Source organism: Melospiza melodia, chromosome 14 (assembly GCF_035770615.1).
Source record: "Melospiza melodia melodia isolate bMelMel2 chromosome 14, bMelMel2.pri, whole genome shotgun sequence".
Classification (NCBI taxonomy): domain Eukaryota; kingdom Metazoa; phylum Chordata; class Aves; order Passeriformes; family Passerellidae; genus Melospiza; species Melospiza melodia.
The window spans coordinates 18,822,071-18,843,848 of NC_086207.1; the positions used below are offsets into that span (position 1 = coordinate 18,822,071).

The 21,778-nt window shown below is 53.8% G+C and overlaps 2 protein-coding genes across 4 annotated transcripts in view; one reads left to right on the forward strand and one right to left on the reverse strand.

The window, feature by feature from the left end:
* NEURL1B (neuralized E3 ubiquitin protein ligase 1B) overlaps nucleotides 1-13,383 on the forward strand; it is a 33,937-nt gene extending 20,554 nt beyond the window's left edge. The window contains exons 2-5 of the mRNA XM_063169049.1: nucleotides 3,847-4,410; nucleotides 7,107-7,814; nucleotides 8,760-8,885; nucleotides 9,904-13,383. Of these exons, the coding sequence (XP_063025119.1) occupies nucleotides 3,847-4,410; nucleotides 7,107-7,814; nucleotides 8,760-8,885; nucleotides 9,904-10,148 (1,643 nt within the window). The 3' untranslated portion in view covers nucleotides 10,149-13,383. The remainder of the gene's footprint in view (nucleotides 1-3,846; nucleotides 4,411-7,106; nucleotides 7,815-8,759; nucleotides 8,886-9,903) is intronic.
* A 991-nt stretch (nucleotides 13,384-14,374) lies between these two features.
* SH3PXD2B (SH3 and PX domains 2B) overlaps nucleotides 14,375-21,778 on the reverse strand; it is a 61,990-nt gene continuing 54,586 nt past the window's right edge. For all 3 annotated transcript variants that reach the window (XM_063169052.1, XM_063169051.1, XM_063169050.1), the window contains 4 exons: nucleotides 21,121-21,341; nucleotides 19,902-19,951; nucleotides 19,618-19,743; nucleotides 14,375-18,796 (listed from right to left, as the gene is read on the reverse strand). In XM_063169052.1, coding sequence (XP_063025122.1) covers nucleotides 17,318-18,796; nucleotides 19,618-19,743; nucleotides 19,902-19,951; nucleotides 21,121-21,341 — 1,876 coding nt within the window. In that variant the 3' untranslated portion in view covers nucleotides 14,375-17,317. The remainder of the gene's footprint in view (nucleotides 18,797-19,617; nucleotides 19,744-19,901; nucleotides 19,952-21,120; nucleotides 21,342-21,778) is intronic.

Genomic DNA, 21,778 nt, shown 5'->3' on the forward strand with positions numbered 1-21,778 from the left:
ATTTCCTTGTGCATTTGAGGGATGTGCTGTGAGTGTCATGTTTGAAACTGGTGAGAGTGGGGATGAAAAATGGAGAACTGGAATAAAAAGAAGGATGGAAGCTCAAGGCATCCCTCAGTGGGTTTGTGTCCCCTGTGGTGATGCAGCCAGGCTCTCAGGGCTCAGGGGTTGAAGTGTTTGAGAATTTTACATTTTTTCCATCCTTTTAGCTGTCCGTGAGGTGGAGGAATGGTGTTACTCTCTTTTAGACAGGGAAGTGAGGCAGAAAGAGAAGAAATTACTTGCTCCCAAGAGTTGTAGGAATCTCACAGCTTAAAGAAAAGAGTTGGTGTAGCTCTTCAGTGCCTGTCAGGCACCCTGGGCAGGGTGGCACTTGTGCCACGAGCTTGGCTGTGTCATCCCATTTTAGGGTGGGAATGCACAGCCGGGAGAGGAGAGGCTCTGGAGCGATAGCAGAGGGAATAAACCGAGCCAAAGTGTGGAAGCCGAGCTGCAAATTAGGGCAATTGAAAGGCACAATTGAAAGGCACAAACATCCTGTTGGGCTTGGAGTCCCCGTCAGCACCTAATGAGTAAAGCACATGGCCCAGCTCAGCCCCAGAAGGGTTTCACTGGGAAAGCTCTGCCTGCCTGCCTCGGGTGGTGGCAGGCTTTATTCCACAGGCAGGTGTTCATGTGAAGGGGGGACAGTGTTATAAATAAATTATCCCTTCATTTCCGTCCCAGCGTTTCCTATTGTTCAGCCACAATATGCTTTCCTGTTTTTTAAAAACAAAACAAACAAAACAAAAAGTGCCAAATCCTGACCCCGAATCCCCCTCTGGTAGGGTGGACCCAAAGCTGTGTTTGAAGTGGGTGCCAGTGTCCTCGCTGTCCTGTCACTCGTGTGGTGGCACTGGCACTGCCACCTTGGTCCTCTGTGCCCTCTGAGAGGGGCAGGAGAAGAACCTGCCTGGGAGCAGTGCCAGGGCATCACATTCCTGGCAGGAGCCTCTTCTCCATCAGGGGGCTGTGGGAGGAAGGCTGGTGGGATTGGGAAAGGGGAATTTGGGGATAGCAGAGAGGAGAACAAAACCTGTCTTCCCTCCTTCCTCCTGCTGGCCAATGTGGGGTGTTGAGGCCATGGCACTTGCACCAGCAGGGGGGTTGTCAAAATGAGGGTTTCTCTGCACAGCCAGGCAGGGTGTGAGGTGGCACAGAGCCCACCCCATCCCTCAGGAGCCCCTTGGGATCCATCCCAGCCCTGCTGCACCCAGGTCCCACCTGAAGGGCACAAAGGCTGTGTGAATGCTCATGGAAAATGGGGTGCTGTGATGGGGGACAAGGCCAGGAGAGGCTCCACCCTGCCCTGTGCTGGCTGGGTCCCTGCCTGGAGCCTCCAGACCCCGCTCCCTTGGCAGCAGCTCTGTTGTCAGGAGTGCTGACAGGCACACACACATGGAGCAGCACCCACATGAGCACGGGTGGGCTGTGCTGGGAGCAGCCATTGCTGCATTTCAGCTCTTCAGCAGGCAAGGAATGAGATTTCTCCTGGAAATACAGAAAGAAATGTCCCTTTCTGGGGAACCCTGCTGTGCTGCTGGGGCAGAGGTGCTGTGCTGGGCAGGGGGATTGAGTACCTGGGGAGGATTTTCCCTTCCCCATCTGCTCCAGGGCTCATTTCACAGCCCTAGCATGGAACTGGCACCCTCCCCTCACTGGCTGACAGCAAGGATGTATTAATTTCCACTGCTGTTTGACAGGATTAACCATTGCACAGCGACTGTCACGTGCAGGACAAACCAAGAGACAAAACACCTATTGATTGTTATTTATATCTTACTGCAAACAGGAGCTTTTTTGCCTTCATAGCCCTTTGACTCCTGTTCCAGGTGCCTGATTTCAAGGGCTAATCCTGTGCTCAGATCTTGCTGCAACCTCTCTTCTCTTTGCTCAGTGCCTTAGTGCAGGTTCCAGCCTCTCACTGCCCTGTCTGCTCTGGTTTTGCCTCCAAAGCAAAGCTGCCACCACTGCAGCCCTCCTGCCAGGTCACCCAGCTGAGCTCTCAGGATCTTCTGGTGGGTTTTTTCCAACAGACAGAAAATCCTTCCCTTGTCACGAAGCAAAGCCTGGGGTTGCACGCAGGGAGGGAGCAGCCTGAAGGAAGGACCGGGCAGGTGGCTGCTAAAGCTTCAAGCATGGCAAAAAAGTGTTCAGAATAATTGTGAGTATGTGATGGGGTTTTATATTTAACAGGATGGCTTTGGGCATTCAGGATGTGTTCCATTTTTGCTTTAAACATCTACAAAGCCAGGTGCAGAGACGGGAGGAGAGGTGGAGTGGGTGGGGAATGGGGAGACCAAATTTTCTAGAACACCATGGTGGTGGTGGGAGCCCAGGACCTGGAGCAAGTCCCCATGTGCTCAGGGATATGCACAAGACATTGTCTCCACCTCAGGGAGCTTCTAGCTAAGGTTTAAGATTCAAACTTGAGCTATTTTTCATTTCTGCTTCATGGCTGTGTGAAACTCACTTTAGGTCCCAAATCTGCTTTTCTTGAAGTCAGTCTCAGAATTGCTGTTGACTTTAAATGCTGCAAGATCTCACCCATCAATTCTCCTTCTCCCATCTGTAAAAGGAGGATGGCAGGATTTCTGTGCCATCTGCGGTGCTGTGAAGCTGAAAACAATCATCAGTTATAAAGTGCTTTGAGCTCAAATGGGAGCTTCTGGGTAAAGGCAAGGATGAAATGTTCCTGGATGTGCCAGTTGCATCTGATATCTGAGCCAGGGGCTCGGTTGAAGGTTTAGGAGGAACAGTCTGGTGTTGCAGAGGTGCTCCAGCTGCTGAATGTCTTGGAGTATTTGTGCTGGTCAAAAGTTCCTGTTCATCATTACAAAATCAGGGCACCCAGGAGCTGGTGGCTGCATGTCCCACAAAAATCTCCTAAAACCCATGCTGACCTTGAGCATCTGTGATTTTTAGCAGCCACAAACCTCAGAGCTCCTGTCTCTGGCCACCATGTGAGTTGAACAGCACGTGCTCTGCAAGGAGGAAACTTGGAGCTGCAGATGTTGGGCTTTTCTGAGGGCCATAGGAAGCATCTGATGGGAACAAAGGACGTTCCTTCCTCTCCAGCTTTGCAGGGAAGCTGCCTAACCTTGCTTGACACATTTTTGCAGAAAGCTGAGGGCCAAACTGGGACAGCAAAGAGCAGATTGTGGCTAAGCATGCTGTGTGAAGGTGAAATATTGAGGGGCTTGGAACACAAGCACTATAAGGAATGACTGAGGGAGCTGGGAGTGTTTTGTTTGGAGAAAAGTAGACTCAGAGGTGATGTTATCACTCCCTACAACTCCCTGAAAGGTGCCTGTGGTCAGATGGGGTTGGTCTCTTTCTCCAGGAACTGACAGAAACAGAGGACACAGCCTCAAGCTGCACCAAGGGAAATATAGGTTGGATATTAGGAAAAATTTTTTTACAGAAAAGGTGATAAAGTTCTGGAATGGCTGCCCAGGGTGGTGGTGCAGTCACCATCCCTGGGTGTGTTTAACACAGCCTTGATGTGGCACTGGGTGCCAGGGTTTGGTTGAGGTGTTGGGGATGGGTTGGACTGGATGATCTTGAAGGTCTCTTCCAACCTGGTCATTCTATGTGATTCTGTGTGAGATTCTGGTTCTGTGAATTTTGTGTGATTCTGTGTGATTCTGTGAGATTCTCTGAGGTTCGGATTCTGTGATTCTGTGAGATTCTGTGAATTCCGTGAATTCTGTCAGATCCCGTGACACTCCATCTCTTGCCAGAGCGCCGCAAATCCCACCCAGCTGCACCAATCCTCGCTGACATCTGTCCTTTGTCCCTTTGCAGACACGAGCCACCAGGCGCGCTCGGTGTCCAGCCGTCCCTACTACAGCCTGCCCAACAGCAGCAGCCATGAGCGGCGCTCGGTGCTGGCGCTGGCGGAGCCGCCGCGCTTCCACTCGCAGGCCAAGGGCAAGAACGTGCGGCTGGACGCGCACTCGCGCCGCGCCACGCGCAGGAACAGCTTCTGCAACGGCGTCACCTTCACCAACCGGCCCATCCACCTCTACGAGAAGGTGCGCCTCAAGCTGGTGGCCGTGCACCACGGCTGGAGCGGGGCGCTGCGCTTCGGCTTCACCATCCACGACCCCTCGCAGATGAGCTCCGAGGAAATACCAAAGTACGCCTGCCCCGACCTCGTCACCCGGCCCGGCTACTGGGCCAAGGCTCTGCCCGAGAGGTTTGCGGTCAGGGACAATATCTTGGCCTTCTGGGTGGACCGGCACGGCAGAGTCTTCTACAGTATTAACGACGAGGAGCCCATCTTGTTTCACTGTGGTATTAAAGTTTCCGGGCCTCTTTGGGCGCTCATAGACGTCTATGGAATTACCCACGAAGTGCAAATTCTAGGTGAGTGTCTTTGTGGCCTCTGGGCTGCTCTTCTGCTTGCTCTTTCTGATGCATGATGTGTGTGAGTGTTTCTGTGGGACACTTAAGAAAATTAATTTGCTGTTGGTTTTGTACCGCCAATTAATCATTTTTCCTCTGCCAGCAGTAGCAATATATTCCAGAGATGGCAGTGATGAAAAGTCCTAAGGCTGCACATTATGTGAAGGGATAAATGGAAATCCTTACCTGTAATTCCACTCAGCTTTCCCTGAGCTGGATGTGCTGCTTTGGCACGGAAAAACATGGAGCAAGGATAAGCTGCTGAGCTGGATGTGCTGCTTTGGCATGAAAAAACATGGAGCAAGGTCCCAAGGATTGAGGAGACAAAAAAGGACCAGTTGTGACTTAGTCTGTTCTTTCCCAGCTACCAGTTACTGCCAGTCCATTGGAAAACTATGAGTAATTGCCCAAGAGTCTCCTGGAGCCCTTCCCCAGCCCCTCTCTCTGCTCTTGGCCGTGGTCCCACACAGGCTGGCAGTTTGAGGGGCTGTGTTGGCACTGTGACCCTTCCCTGGCACAGGGACACCACTCAGAGCCCTGGAATCTGCTGGAGTCTGGCTGGTTTACAGCCTCTTCCTTAGGGAGGGCTGCAAGATGGGATGAATCTGTTCCCATTAGCAAGCCCGGCTGATGGCCATGGAATGATTTTCCTTTTGAGGCTTTTACAGCATTGAAATTTCTAATTAATTCAGCGTTAGATGGAGTGTTTGAACTGGGCTGCACCACAGGGAACACTTTTAAAATCCAAGAGAGTTGCCCTTTGCCAGAGGCTCCTCGGAGCTGATGGAGCTTTAACAGCCCAAGGCAGCTGCACCTGCCCCAGGGGATGGTGCTGCCAGCCTGGCATGGAGCAGGCACCAGGGATGAGCTGTGGAATGGTGAGTCCAGAGGGCAGGCAGCTCCATCACACATCCTTCTGAACAGTGCCAATTATTTTACAGGCGAGAAGGCCACACATAAACAACGCTTTCCCCTGTCTGCTGTGCCTCCAATGTGTAATTAAACCTCACCAGCAGCTTGTCCTGTAATTGCAGTTGTGACACACTCCAGCCTCTGGTGCTCGTCACAGAGGAGAAGGAATGTTTGCTGTATTGGCCAAGGCAGCTGCTTCACCAGAGCTCTCCTTTGTCCTCATTAAATTGGAGTTTGAAAAATAAAGTGCAGCTTCTTTCTGCTCCCCACCTAAGTCCTGCCTGCAGCATCCAAGAGTTCCCAGTGAAAGACTCAGGCTGAGAGCACCTGTACTCTGCTGGGAGGTTTTCTTTATTAAAATACCAAACCCCCCACACTGCCCCAGGAATCAGGGCCATGCTCAGCCACCTGGGGCACCAGGGGACCTGAATTCCTTGCTTGAGGATCTGCTTGTCTCTGCCTCATCCTCGCAAAATATTGTGAATTGAGAAAATTGTGAAATCCAGTTCTGAGGCATAAAATGTGTCTTTCAGGATCATGAATCACAGAATGGTTTGGGCTGCAAGGGATTTTGGAGATCATCTCATTCCAACCCCTTACCATGGGCAGGGACATCTTCCACTATCCCAGGCTGTTTCAAGCCCTGTCCAACCTGACCTTGAGCACTTCCCGGGATGGGACATCCATCATGAAGTTTGGATGTGTCTGACCCCTCTGTGGGACCATTTCTTGCCACACAAGCTGTGCTGCCTGAGAAGGAGCTGCTCCAGCCATCAGCCCACCCCAGTGGCCTCTCCTTCCTGGGCTTCTGAGTGGGCCAGGTTCTGCTTTGCAGCTGCTGGGTGGATTTGGGTGTTTTTCCTTTTTTTGCCAAAAGCCTGGGGGTTCTGTCCTCCAAGTAGAAGGCAGTGTTGATGCTGGGCTGCTTTACCCCTCTCCATCTCTGTGAAGACCAGGAGTAAATCACACAGACTCTTAAATTCCACATCCTCTGACTTTGCTCAGTGCATGAAACCTTCCAGACTGAAGTGTCCAGGCTGCCCCAGCAGGGTTAGAGTTAGAGGAGAGAACACTCCCAAACTTTCCCACACCTTTACATCACCCCCAAGCCTGGCCTGGCTCAAGTGGAAACCTGGGAAATTAATTAAGGATCAACATCCTGACTTTCCCTTTGCTGTGAAAAGGGAAAACAACCTTCTGCTGTAAAAGCTTTCTAACACCTGCAGGAAGTAGCTTTTGTGACAAGTTCTCCATTCAAAACCTCTGCAGGGCTGTGAACACCCCTGAGATATGAGGCTTGAAATGACCTCTCTGGGACACACCTGTGTAAGGCAATGACAAGGAGTGTGGAAAGAATATCCATTCATCCTTGAGTTCCTCACTTGTGCACCTGTCTTGCACAAGATCTTGGGACAACAAAATATTGAGATTTTTTTTTTAGAGCTATCAGATCCTTCTGCTCAGAAAGCTGTAGGAGCATGCTGGCTTACTGCTTTTCCCCATTTCCCAGTGCAGGGAGCTCCCAGATCACACAGGTACTTTGGAACACTTGTTTTTCCTGGCTGCTGCCAGATGCAGCCACTCTGCCTGCTCCACGCGTGATTTTGCACCAGGGGCTGTTCGTTAGTGGTTGACCCGTGGCCGATTTTCCCTTATGGAGTCTGTAGGCTGCAATAACAACTGTAAGCATAAAAGCAGGTGGTTTTCTCTTGACTAAAGCCTCTGTGCCTGGGTTTCTCTCACAGACAGCATGTTTGCAGAGACCATGACCACCGCCCGGCTCAGCACCGCCCGGCTCAGCACCTGCCTTCCCCAGAGCAACCACGACTCGGCCAACTTCAACAACAACGAGCTCGAGAACAACCAAGTGGTGGCCAAAATTGCAAACCTGAACCTAAGCCGGGTGCCAGGGCTTGGGACTGACAACCACATCATCCCCTGCTGCCCCGGCCGGCGGCAGCACGCGCAGGGAGTCCCGGCCTTCCTGGACACCGACCTGCGCTTCCACCCCACCCGCGGCCCCGACATCACCTTCTCCCAGGACAGGATGGTGGCCTGCACCAACTGGCAGGAGAGCAATAGGACTTTGGTGTTTTCTGACCGGCCTTTGCACATCGGGGAGAGCCTCTTTGTGGAAGTTGGACACCTGGGGCTGCCCTACTACGGGGCCCTCTCGTTCGGCATCACCTCGTGTGATCCGAGCACTTTGCGGACAAACGAGCTCCCGGCGGATCCGGATTTTCTCCTGGACCGTAAGGAGTACTGGGTGGTTTACAGGGCCTTCCCAGTGCTCAACAGTGGTGACATCCTCAGCTTCATGGTCCTGCCCAACGGAGAGGTGCACCACGGGGTCAACGGGGCCAGCCGGGGCATGCTCATGTGCGTGGACACCTCACAGTCCCTCTGGGTGTTTTTTACCATCCACGGTGTGATCAACCAGCTCAAAATCCTGGGTAAGTGCAGCCAACGGAGCACCTGGCTGGGGAAGGTTCCTGGGCCAGAAGCAGAGCTCTGGGTTTGCACTCAGTGCTCACTGATGGGAGGATGCAGCTACTTGTGTTTGCTAACAAGAGTGACAAAGCATGGTGCCTGTCACAGAGATGTGTGCAGCCTCTGTGATTCCCCCAGGAAAGAATGAGGCTTGAGAGATAAAACAAGCTGCAGGCAAGAAGGCAGGGATGACTGTGGGGGGCAGCTGTTTTTCAGTGGGTTTGTTTTTAGAAGGGATTCTTTATAAATAGGGATGGTTGTGGGGGGCAGCCATTTTTCAGTAGGTTTGTTTTTAGAAGGGATTCTTTATAAACAGGGGTAGTTGTGGGGGAAACAGTGTTTTTCAATGGGTTTGTTTATAGAAGGGATTCTTTATAAACTCCCTATTCCAGCCCACAGGTATTAAACTTCTGCCTTGGTAAGGATGGTGATTTTTATGGGCACAGCTCTGGTTTAAGCATGGGCAGTAAGTGCTCCTGAAGCAGTGCCGCAGCTCAGGGATCAGCTGGCATTTCTGATCCATTGCTGGTGACCAGTTCCAGCCTTTTTCCTCTCCTTCTGTTAAGGATTCAATCAGAATAGCAGATGTTAATGCCTTTGTGACAGCCACAGCTGGAGCCCACTGCTGCTGGGGAGAGTGGGACCGTGGGGAAGTGGAAAGGCAAATATTGGATAATCTGGTGCTTGCCTCTCTGAAGCTGAACAGGCATGATACAAAGGCATAGTGAGGTCCAGACCCTGGGCTCCCATCCAGAATCTCGCCCTGTATCGTTACCAAGGGGCAGCATTAACTCAGGACTCGCCCTGAAGTCGCTGTGCAGGTGGGGTGGGGGCAGCTCAGCAGGCTGAGGGCTTTGGCCAGGTTTGGGGGGTCCCTCTGTGGGCTCAGCTCTCTCCTGTGTTCCCAGGCACGGTGCAGTCCAGCCCAGGGACGGTGTCTCCCTCAGGATCTCCTGGTGGCTCCCAGTACGACAGCGACTCAGACATGGCCTTCAGCGTCAACAGGTCCTCATCAGCCTCCGAGTCCTCGCTGGGTAAGGACAGCCAGCCCTCAGCCACAGGGGGTACCCTTCCTGCCAGGCCAACAGAAGGAATGGGAAGAAAACCCAGTGCTGGAAAGGTTTCTTGGCCTGGAGAAGGGCTGTGCATTGGTTGTATCAGCCCCAGTGTGGCAGCAGGAGCAGGGCAGGGACTGTCCCCTGTGCTGGCATTGCTGCACCTCAGACCTTGTGTCCAGTTCTGGGTTACTCGAGATGAGAAAGACATGGAGGGGCTGGGGTGTGTCCAGGGAAGGGAATGGAGCTGGGAAAGGGGCTCAGCCTGGAGAAAAAGAGGCTCAGGGGGACCCTTCTGGCTCTGAACAACTCCCTGACAGGAGGGGACAGCCAGGGAGGTCGGGCTGTGCTGCCAGGGAACAGGACAGCATCTGGTTGCACTAGGAGTGGTTTAATTTAAATATAAGGAATAATCTCTTTATGGAAAGGGTGATCAGGTATTGAACAAGCAGCCCAGGGAAGTGGTGCAATCACCATCCCTACAAGTGTTCAGAAAATGTGTGGATATTGCACCTACCCCGTGTGTAGGAAAGGGATAACAGGCTCTGCACAGAGCTGTGACTGCTGCAGGTTGGAATACACTGGGATTCATTTGGCCAAAGAACCAGGCAACAACTAAGGACAGCCTTAAAACGTGCCTTAAGTGTGAATGAGCCCGAGGCGGGTTCTCTGTCGATAACCTGACACTAACTTCATTCTTTGCCCTCCATTTCCTCCTCCCATTCGTCATCATAGGCCTGACACTCGTCCATCTCACCTTCCTCACAAAACAGGCTCAAATAACCCACTAGGCATCCCCTCAGACTGTGACAAAATCCCCTTCCACCCATCCTATACCATTAAAGACATTCTAGGATTTGTACTAATACTTTCCCTACTCATCTCCCTAGCCCTATTCTCCCCCAACCTCTTAGGTGATCCAGAAAACTTCACACAGTGTCAGCTTTGCCCCATCCCAGCTGACCAACCAACCTCATTCCCCCCTTTTCTCTTGCAGTGACTGCCCCCAGCTCCCCTTTGAGCCCCCCCATCTCTCCTGTCTTCTCCCCTCCGGAGCCATCGAGCAGCAAGAACGGGGAGTGCACCGTGTGCTTTGACAGCGAGGTGGACACGGTCATCTACACCTGCGGACACATGTGCCTCTGCAACACCTGTGGTCTTAAGCTGAAGAAGCAGCTCAACGCCTGCTGCCCCATTTGCCGACGGGTGATCAAAGATGTGATTAAAATTTACCGTCCTTAGGGGCTGCGGGAAGGGGGAGCGCCGCTAGCAACCCACGCCTTTCCGTCCCTGCTTCTGGGTTCTCGTGCTGGTCAGTCGTTATCCAGTGGCTCTGTTATCTGTGTTTCCTTATTTGACTGCTAGGGCACAATTCAGGGAGCAAAGCTGAGGATCGTGTGGGGCCCGGGACCCCAGCCAGCTGCAAATGAGAAATTTCCCCTGCAAAGGCTCTTTTTTCTCTCCTCCCACTGCGGGGGAGGCTCGCTGTGCTGTGGGTTCAGATGGGGAGGTTGTCACTTGGGCAGTGCCAGGTGCCACTGGGCAGTGCCAGGTGCCACTGGGCTTCCCGACCCTAAAACCCCACAGCTCTGGGCTGCTGCCAGGGGCTTGTGCTGTGGTGGAGTGAAAATGGGATAAAGCCCAGCAGGAGGGTTCAAAGTGGACAGAAATGATCTGGAAATGTCATGTAAGGAGAACCAGCTCAGGCCAAATAGTGGCACAGCCAGGTTGTCACTTATTGGGGTTCTGTCCCCATGAACAGGCTCATGGGGGCATAGAGGAGCTGGTCTGGGTTAGATAATGCAGATTTTTCTTTCTGAGGCAGAACAGGGACTTCTGGCCATGGAGTCTGAGAGCCATGGGGTAGCAGTGAGGAGCATGAGCCCACACAGAGCCCCTGCAGTGACGGAGCTGCAGGGAGCTGTGAGGGGCACCTTGGGCACGGCCCTGCTGCCTTCTGAAGCCATAAATGCAGCCTGTGGGTGACAGGGGTGTGTGGATGGGCACACTACAGTGGTGGCTTTGTCACCTGCAGGCACACAGCCCTGCACTTTGCTCTGCCCTCCTGGAGGTGGCACAGCTGCTGTGTCACCTGTCCTGACTGTCACCTGTGCTAGACCTTCCCCTGCAGCCAGTGCCATGGCAGGGCTCAGCCTTCCTCCCACCCCACCATGGGGATTTTTTGGAGGCTTTGGTGAGAAATTCATTTCTGACCCAGTCCCATCAGGCTCACCTTTATTTCTGGGGACTGTATTTGCTGATTTTACCTGTTCTTTTTTTCCCAGCACAGCTCCCAGCTGCCTGCACGCTGGGTCTCAACTGTACCTGAGACCTTGTTGAGAAAAACAGGGACTATCTCACTTGGCTTTACTGAGGAGGAAAGAAAAAGGCTCTGAGGCTGAATTAGATGGTGGGAACTCAAAGGTAAATGGGTTTTGGGTGTAATGTCAGCTGCAGGCAGCACCTGATTGTTCAGTACCAGGGCTGGTGTGAGGAGCTCAGCATCCTCCTCCCTGCTGCTCCAGTCTCTGTCCTTTGCCCATTGCACAGCCCCATCCTGTCCTTCAGCCCCAGCCTGGCCAGTTTCCAGCTGCTTCAGGCTCATAAAGAGGGAAAATGATGGAAATGGGAGGATGAGAGGAGCTGTGTCCCTGCAGCTCTGTGACCATGTGCTACCAAGTGCACAAGAACAGCTTTTCAGAAAGGTGCAATTACCATTTTAGTCTGGAAAAGGGAAAAAATGGAATAATAACTCCTGTACATTTTAGAGCTTCTGGGCACAGAGGGAGCCTGAGGGATGTCTGGCTGTTCCCTCTCTCCTCCAAGGCTGTTGGTGCCTGGTGCTGCTGCCCACGCAGGGGCTTGGCTGTGCCAGGCGAGCTGGGTTTGGTACTGGCCTGTGCCAGCCCTGTGCCAGCCCTGTGCCAGCCCTGCCACCCTCCTCCTGCAGCGGGCTGTGCTCACAGGGCACCCAGAAACCTTTTGCTTTTCCCTTGGAGTGCTGATGAACATTTTAATTGAGTGTTTCAGGAGAGGCTGTTGTGACCTCTCAGCCATGGCCCTGCACGAGGGCCCAACAGCTTTGCAGAGCCCTTTTTGGAGACCTTTTTGGTGCCACTGGCTGTGCCACCACCCTCAGCAGAGCCACTGCACCTTTCACTCCCACCTTCCTTGAGGAGCAGCCAGGGCACGTTCCCTGCACCTGGAGCTGTTCTGGACCTCCCGGCTGTCCTCCACCCCAGGCTCTGCACTCCCAGGGATGTCCCAGCCCCACGCTGGCAGATCCAGGTCCAGCTGTGGGCAGTGGGCACAGCAGTGCCAGGTGTGCCAGCCCCTACCTGGGCACTGCCAGCCGTGGGAAGCCTTTCCCTGGGGAGGAATTCAAGGAGAGCTGTTGGAATGCCCAGCCTGGAGCAGGGCTGGGCCATGCCCAGGGTGCTGTCCCAGCTCCAGGGGTGCCCTTGGTGCCACCTCAGGGTCCATCAGCAGGGTGGGTGCAGCCTGGCTGGGGTTGTTTTGGTGTAGCTCTGTTTTGTATTTTTAAGCCAGCAAGGAGAAACACTGAACCCACCCCAGGAGCTGTTCAGGACACTTTGCAGAGGCTGAATTTTTGCTGTAGCAGCCAAAACCAGTTTGTAAGAAGGGGCAGCACCCAGTGAGGCCAGCAAGGAACCAAGAGGGATGGGAGAGCAGTGGACCTGTGGCCCTGCCTATCCAAGAGCAACAGGAATTTTCCAAAATAGGCCTCAAAAAAAAAAAAAAAAAGAAAAAAAAAGAAAAAAAAAAAAGATTTCCAGGAAAAAGTAGCCTCTTACAGATTTCATTGTTAGTATTCGTATTGCTATTTTTTTTAAACAGTCCAATGATATATGATTTGTACAGAAGATCTGTTTGTGCCTTATAAGGGTGTCTGTGCACTTTTTATCCTTTTTAAAGCAACTTTTAAAAAGAAAAAAAAAAGATGGGGGGAGAAAACCTACACAGATCAATGGCAGTTTTATAGAATTTTGTGTTCACTGAGAATCCTGCTTTATAAATATATATATGTATATACATATACATATATATATATATAGGAGTGAAAAAGTGTTTATTTCCATGGATTTTCCCCTGCTCTCCTCCTTAACCTTTGTTTGAAATTTTAAGGAAAAAAGGAAGAAAGGAAAGAGATGGGGGAACTCTTTTACCTCTCCCCCTTTCTGAGGCAGTTCCTCTCTTGTCGTTACCTTTATGATTCAATACTGTGACCTGTATTATCTTGTTGAAGCTGAATCAGATTTTGGACCTCTGTATTAGGCTTTTCAAGCAAAATTTTGGGGGGCCTGGGGAGGGAGGGCATCGCACGAGGGAGGGAGCTGCACCTCTACATGTCAGTGCTCTATAGTGTTCAGTGCTGTGTTTTCCTTTTGTCCATTTACCTGTTTTCCATGAATATAATTTTGACTTGTTTATGAAACAAATAAACCTTTGGCTTGTACAGAGTGCTCTGGAGTGCTTCAAAGATACTTTGAGATGAGGGGGTGAGACAGCCTTGATTTCCAAAGTGAGGAAAGACTGTTCCAGAGGGGCAGAGGCTTCCAAAAGAATGAAAAAAGACATTTTACAAACCTTTCCTGAGCTTTGCTTTGCCCCTAGGAGTCACTGTCCAGTGGCTGCTCACTCCCTCCATGGGCTGGGAGGCTTTGCTGGCACATTTAACTCTGCAAATCCTTGGAAGTTTGGGGGACAAGGGTGTATTGCAGGGCTACAGAGGTGGAAGGGTTTGGTGGCCCTCACAAAGAGCCCCAAATTTCTCATCCAATCTCCAGCCTGGCCCCCTCCTGTGCGCTGCTGGGGCTGAGGCAGCCAGGGGTGATGCAGACACAGCAGGAAGGTTGATTTTGATTTTTTCCTTTTCTCCTTTTTCCTTTTCCATTTCTTGTTTCCTTCCCCTTTTCCTCTTCCTTTTCCTTTCCCGCTTCTGTTTCTTCTTTCCTTTTCCTGTTTCCTTTTCCTCTTGCATTTTCCTTTTCCTTTCCCTTTTCCTGTTTCCTCTTTTCTCTTTCCTTTTTCTTTCCCCTTTTCCTCTTCCCTTTTCCTGTTTCCTTTTCCTCTTGCATTTTCCTTTTCCCTTCCCTTTTCCTGTTTCCTTTCCCCTTTTCTCTTTCCTTTTTCTTTCCCCTTTTCCTCTTCCCTTTTCCTGTTTCCTTTTCCCTTTCCTTTTTTCCTTCGTGCACCTCCTTCTCTCTCTGCACTTCTCCAAAATCACCAAACTCTGCTGGTCTGAGCCCACAGTAAAAACTTCCAGACTCCACTGCCCCATTTGGTGGGATATAAAGTCTGGGCACCAAGGAAGACACAAGGAGCTGTCAAGGTCCCCATGAGCCTCCCTACCACATCTGACAGGATGAACAGACAGACAGACAGACCCCAAACCAGCCCTGAACACAAGAGCAGCACCCCAGAATTCCACCAGCCATACACACGGGTTCACCAGGGTGCTTGAAACCAGTCAAGCAGTTTATTTTTGTTTCTTAAAAAAAAAAAAAAAGAAAACAAAAGGGAAAAAACAATCAACCCCAAACCCAGCAAATAAAAATAAAAAAATCCATCCCTTAAAGGTGAAGGTATAGACAGGGCATGGACACAGCTACATCTACCTTCTGCTGCCCCCCACCCACCCACAGTAATGGAGATTTATACACGTTACATAATATAGAGACACGTGGACAGACAAATGGGCTTTGGGAGACTGGCAGGGGCTGGGCACTGCAGGGCTGGTGCCCACCCAGGGCTTTGGGAGCCTGGCAGGAGCTGGGCACTGCAGGGCAGGTGCCCACCCAGGATGTGCCCAGCCTGGCCTGTCCCCAAATCCCAGCCCCTGGGCCACAAGCCTTGGCACAGCCCCTGCTCTGGGAGGCTGGGCTGTGCCTGGAGGGGGGCTGCCCCTGAATTTGGGGTGCTTTTGGCCACCCTCCTCCTCCTCACGAGGTAGGCAGGGAGGCCCAGGCAGGAGAGGCAGCCTGGCTTGGGGCACAGGTGGCTGCAGGAGCAGGAGCACAAACCAGAGGGGGGACAAAGCCCTGCCAGCCCAGTGGCTCCCAGCACCTTCCCCACAGCCCCTGGGCAGGCAGGAGGGTGGAAAAGGGGTAAGGCTGCAGGTGTGGGCACCTCCTGAGGGGGATCCCACCGGGCACTCCCTCCTGGAAGCTCTTTGGGAAGAAGGGAGAGCTCCTGCCCCATGCTCAGTGAGCCAATACAGTACTTGTGTCAGGAAAATGGAGCACGACCAGTTCTGAGGCTCAGGCTGGGAGGGGAGAGGGAACAGCCCTCCTCCAGAGATGAGACCACACAAATAGCACAGCCCTCTCTGAGGAGAGCCAGGGCACAGAGGTCTCTGAGACAGAGCTGAGATGAAAAGGCCATTCAGCAAAGGCAGAGCAAGGAGACGGTGCCTGGGAAAAGGACACACAGCCCTTCCACCCCGTGTCAAGAGCAGGGATACAGGTCCAGCCCTTCCCACATACTGTGGGAGCTGCATTTGGCTGTGGAGCAGCTTTGCTTTAACTCATCCTGTCCCCACTCCTTTCCAAAGCAGAAGGGATTGAGTGGAGCCAGGCAGAGCCAAGGCAGAGCTGTCCCAACCCACCTAGGAGCACATCAACACCTCCCGGCGTGCCAGCAAGGAGCTTTGTTATTGCACTGCCTTGCAAATGCAGTGCTCTGCTGCTTCTGCCAGCTCAGGTGAGTCAGCCCATCAGGGGCTGATGTGCCACAGGAGGAAACCGCAGGTGGGATGGAGAGGAATCAGCCACACACTGGGGTGAGTGAATTCCCATCACCAAAAATGAATTCTGGGGCTTCTGGATATGAGGATGGTCAGATTTCTCTATCAGATCAACCTGCCCCACTGCCCTCCCAGAATGACCACTGTTTTTTCTGTGTGCAGACAGAGGGATTTTCACATTCCCAGGGTGGAAAACATGGACAGAAAAGGAAGTGAGTATCTGGGGGAGTGGAGAATGCTCCTTCAATTCAGCCAGCCTCAAATTAGAGGGAAAACTGTCATTATTTTCAGCAGCAAAACAATGTGGCTGCATTGCTCACACTTGCAATTAGACCAGAGAGGGCAACAGGGCTTGGTCAACACCAAACCTGACCCTGCCTTGGCAGGGATGCTGGACTGGATGATCTCCAGAGGTCCTTTCCAGCCCCAACAATTCTGTGACTCTGTGAAACCCACAGACATCCGGGTTTAAAGCTCTTCTGGAGAGAAATGTGGCCCTGAAGCTGCAAATAGCCAAGGACAGAAAGGAAGAAAGCAGCACTGGGGAACAACAGCTCATCCTCCTGCTGGGATAAGCAGCACTGAAGGCAAGGCAGGAATGTCAGCATGGAGAAAGCCCAGGCTCTGCTTGCCCAGCAGCCCCTCCAAGCCAACCTGGCCCACAGGGTGAAATGCAAGAACCTGGAGGGGTGACAAACAAGGCAGGCAGCCCCTGAGCACCAGACACACCTCAGAACTGGTGGTGATGAGGAGCTGAGCTCCCACATTGTGGATTGCACTTGATAAATCAGCACCGAGGGAAGGACCCAGCTCCCGCCAGCCCGGGGAGCTCAGTGGGTCCTGGAAGGGGTGGTCCCCTCCTAGTCCAACAGGCAGGGCAGTTGTGTGGGGAGGAGAGCAAAGCATTCCCTTTTCCAGGGGCTTTGGGGTCGTTCTGGTCCTCTGTGCCTTGCATAGAATTCCTCAGCTCCGGAAGCAAAACCCCTCTGATGTTTGGTTGCAGTACTGCAGGGGAGAAGCCTGAGAGCTGTCCTGGAGCAGCACAGCAGGACCTGGTAAATGAGGGGGTATTTTTCCCTATTTTTTTTCCATCAGGAGGATGTTGAAGTTAACACTTGTCATTGTAGAGCAGGGAAGACCAAGGGATGATCCCCGTGCACGGAGAGCATGGCACAGCCCTTAACCAGAGACAGAGCTACAGGAACCCGTTCTCAGCAATCACTTCCTCCTTTTTGCCACATTCCTCGTGGCTCTGCTAAACCCCTGGACTAAGCAACACGACCTGCAACTCTTGGTCTTCAGGGAAAGGCAAATCCTTCTGTGATTTCCTGCATTGGTACCATTCCACCTGGCTGCTGCTGGATTTCTCTCCAGTTCACCACAGAGGTCGCAAAGTGTCACTCAAGGTCCATCTCCCCAGCACAGAGAACCACGGGAGCCAAGTCCTTTGGGGAATGTGAGGAGGAGGATGGGTACAGGGAGCACAGGGGTGAGGAGGGGAGGCTGAGCTGCTTCCTCCAGCTGGGAGGTGTGGGATCTCCAATTATTATCTTGTCTTTTAAAGCCAGCCTTACAGAAAACTATAAATTAATCTGCTCATTAAATACTCAGGTGAGAGACCAGGGAGCCTCCAGCCATGGAGCAGCTACGGCTTCTTCCGCAGGTAGTTGGAAGGGATCCAGCCCTCCCAGCACGGCCCCCCAGCCAGGACCCTGCAGAACCACCAGCCACTGCTGTTCTTCTCACGAACTTCAAACAAAGTCCCTTCTCTGAAGCTGTTGGTCTCCTCGTCACCTTCAAAATCCGCCACTGCCACGTACAGAGCTTCCCTGGAGACGTCGGGCCCGGAGATGGCGGCTGAGGGCCTCTCCCTGGCCTCCCCTCTCTCCACGGGTTTGGAGATGACCTTTGGGTTTATTCTGGCTTTGGCTTCGTCCTGCATGCAGGCAGTGAGGAAGGGCTTGGCTTTGGGAGGGACCAGCATGGGCCTGCCTGGCACTGCTGAGGGCCTGGCCTCGGGGGCTTCCCGTGAGGGGGCCCTGGGCTCGGCAGGCACCAAGGCAGGAGCCCCCATCTTCTTGGGAGGGGGAGGCCTGCGAGGGGGCACCACGGGGCGCTGAGGGGCGTCCCTGGCACAGGGGGGGCTGGCTGGGCCCAGGGGAGGTTTGGGCAGTGCCTCTTTGGGGGCAATGTCCAGCTTGGGAAGGGCTTTGCTCTCCGTGCCCGGCCGCTCCGGAAAGCGCCCGCAAGGCTCTGAGGAGAGCATGGCATTGCTGAAGGAGCTTTCCCCAGCAGCAGGGTCCTGCTCTGAGGGCTTCTCTGGGCACTTGGCAGGTCTCAGCTTGCTCCGCAGGCTGCAAATGTCCAGTCTGTCATCGGCTGGGGGTGGCTCAGGCCGGGGGGACGCGGCGGGTTTGGGCCTGATCTGAGGTCTTGACTTCAAGAAGGGGTTCTGGGTGATGGGCTCAGGTTTGTCCTCCACGGGCTCAGCTTTTGGCTTGGTTGGCTTGGCAATGGGCCGGAGGTTTGGCTTCTTCACCTCCTTGGCCGACACCTTGTGTCCACACTCCAGCCCCATTTCGTTCTTCAGCTGGAAGAGTTTGGCCTTCTCCGCTTTGAGCTCCGGCTTCTTGCTGTCCTTCGGGGCTGCCGACTGCTTGGGTGGGATCATGGGCAAAATCATGCCTGGGGGCTTGGGGGGAGGCCTCTGCCTCTCTAGTAACTCTCCTTCTGATTTGATGATGGACTCCTTCCTGGGTGGGAGGCTGGGCTTCTCCTCCATGTCACGGTCTGAGATCTCCTCGTAGCCCCCAGCAAAGGACAGGTCCCCGCTGTCAGGAGCCTCCTTCCCCTTCCAGTCCTTGCCCCACCTGCCAGTGCAGTCCATGCCGTTGGGAGGAGCCTCTGGCAGGGGTCGGCAGGGCCCTGTCACCTCCTCGCCGGCGCTGCTGCCATCGGTGTCACCGAGCCGCAGCTGCGCCATCTCGTTGGGAAGGGGAGCCAGGAAATTGGGCCTGGAGGCGTTGCTGGTTTTCTTGTACTTGTCAATGAAGGTGGCAGGGGCCCAGCCCTCCTTCTCCTCGATCTGGATGTACCACCAGCCACTCAGGTTCTTCTCAATAACCTGCCAGGGGGAAAGGAGACCTCAGAAATACCGCTCTGCACTCAGGGGTCTCAGAATGATGGCAGGGTGACACATGGCCTTGTGCTGCTCCAGCCAAAAGCCATGGAATCCCAGCAGTGGCATCCTAAGGGGAGGGACTGGCTGCCAAGGAAGGAAGAGGGCTGAGGAAGAGCTGCCGAGCTGTCTCTGTCCCTCCCGGAGCGGGATGCTGGGTGCTGGCCACAGCGTGGCACTGTTGGAGCAATGAAGCAGCAGCAGCAGCGATCCCGTGTGGATCCCACCCTGCCCAGCCTGTCTGCAGCTCCAGGAGTGGGGCTGGGGCCTGGCAGGGGCTGAGTGGGGCAGCCCCGAAGGAAAAATCCTCTTAGAGAGGCGTAAGTCACATCCGCACACAGAGAAAGCAAAATCCCATCTGCAGGAGGGGTTCTGCCAGCAAAGAGGGTGTTCCAGGAACTTGGAAGGGCTTTTAACTTTACACCTGGCCTAACTAAGAGGAAAAACTCCCATCTCCAATGCCATTTGTGGTGTGGGTTTATTTTCCATTTGCTCAAACAGAGAACTCACACTTGGGGGACAGGAGGCCACCAAGAATGGTGTGGGGCCAGAGTCTCCTGAGCTCCTACAGGTTTTTATCCCACTCTCAGAGTCTGGAATGTTAACAGAGACAAAACCATGCCTGCTTTGCACCCAGAGCACCTTGGGGACCAGATCTCCCTGGCCTGGAAGGGGAGCCCTGCCCAAAAGGTGCCAGGGCAATGGGAGCCAGGAGCACTGCCCTGAAGTGACAGTGACAGTGTGTGAAGGGAAGGTGACAGCCTCACCTCTACTTTCATTCCTGCCTGGAAGCTGATGCCATCAGGGATGGTGGTCTGGAAGTCAGCAATGGTGTAATATTCCTCTTCCACTTGAGGGGGGACAGGAGGCTTGGGCAGGTTCAGACCACGGGGCTGGGGCAGGAAAACAGAAAAGCCATCAGTGCGTTTGTAGAGCAGGTGTAACACCACATCCAGGCACTGGGACATGATCCCAACCAGCCACCAGAGCTCCTTGCAGGGCTCCCCTCCCTCTGTGCCACTGCTGCCCTCCCACACCAGCTGGCACTTACTATGGTGAGGTCTCGGCGAGGAGGTGGCCTCTGCCTCATCTTTGGGGACTCTGTGGAGGAAGAATTCCAGATGCTGCTGAGTTTCTGGCTTTTGAGCATGTGTTCATGACAGACAAGGGAGAGACAGAACAGAAAGGCAAGGACTAAACCTGTCCCAGGGAAAGGAACCTGAAGGAGGAACCTGCCAGCCCAGAGCCCACCAGCCCAGAGCCCACCAGCCCAGAACCCAAAGTTCAGAACCAATCAGCCCAGAATACTGAGTGGCACAGGTTACCCAGGTCTCAAGGGTATCCCAGCTTTCAGGTTCTCCTGGGAAATGCAGCTGAGGTGGCCACGTGAAATTACTTTTGCATTGCAGGACTGACACAGAATCATGGAATTGGCTGGGTTTGAAAAGACCTCAAAGCCCATCCCATTCCACCTTCTGTCATGGCAGGGACACCTTTCATTATCCCAGGTGTCTCTAAGCCCTGTCCAGGCCTTGGGCACTTCCAGGGGCAGCCACAGTGCTCTGGGCACCCTGTGCCAGACCCTCACCACCCTCACAGGGAACAATTTCTTCCCAATATCCCATCTAAACCTGCTCTCCGTCAGTGTGAGGCCATTCTCCCTTGTCCTGTAAAACATCCTCTCAATCTTCCTGGCAGGCTCCCTTTAGGTGCCCCAGTTTCTGAGAGGAGAACATCTCACCCTGCAGCCTGGGAGGGGATCCCCAGCCTGGGAGGGAGGAGCTGTTTGGAGCTCACCTGAGGCTCTTATGGAGCCCACTCAAGGCCATGTTTGGAGCCCACCTGAGGCTGTGTTTGGAGCCCACCTAAAGCTGTGTTTCAATCCCACCCAAGGCTGTGTTTGGAGCCCACTCAAGGCCATGTTTCAAGCCCACCCAAGGCCGTGTTTGGAGACCACTCAAGGCCATGTTTGGAGCCCACTTAAGGCCGTATTTGGAGCTCATCTGAGGCTGTCTTTGAAGCCCACCTGAGGCTGTGTTTGAGCCCACCCAAGGCCATGTTTGGAGCCCACCTGAGGCTGTGTTTGAGCCCACCTGAGGCTGTGTTTGAGCCCACCCGAGGCCATGTTTGGAGCCCACCTGAGGCCATGTTTGGAGCCCACCCAAGGCCATGTTTGAGCCCACCCAAGGCCATGTTTTGAGCCCACCCGAGGCCATGTTTGAGCCCTCTCAAGGCCACGTTTGGCCCCACCTGCCCTGCCCAGCACTCACTGCGGCGGATGTCGGCGCTGGGCAGGGCCCGGCTCTCCAGCCTGCTGTCCCTCTGGCCCCCCAGCCCGTCCTTGTCCCTGCTGGCCAGCAGCTGCTGCCTGGAGATGCCATCCAGCTCCAGGGCACTGGAGTGAGCCGAGGAGCCCAGCTTGGGTGGGAAGCCGTCTCCATTGCCCTTCCTGAGGTAGGAGGCAGGGGCCCAGCCCTCCTGGCCCTGGTACCTGTGGGGACAAGGACAGCAGGGTCACTGCACAGAGCCCCTGGGACACGCCAAGGATGTGAGCCCAGAGCTCAGCACACACCTTGGCAGCTCTGGGCAACAGGAGCTTGCCAGGCTCTCCATGGCACCAGCAGAGCTCCCTCGTGGCCAATGCTCCCACACAAGCCGGCCCTAGCCAGGGCCAAGCAATGGGAATGTTGTGAAGCCCAGTTTTCACCTCAGCAATGGCACCAGTTCAGGAGTGAAGAGCTCTGGCAGGGAAGGCAGAGGGAAAAACAAGAGCACTGCTGTTGGGATTGATGTACCTGCTCTTTGCAGAGCACAAGCCCTGTCCCTGCTGGCAGCCTGGATCCTTTCCCTGCTCTAAATCTGTTCAGGAGAGAAACCAGCCCTGTGACCTGACTGAAAAACCACATGCACAGTGCCCCTGCCATGCCA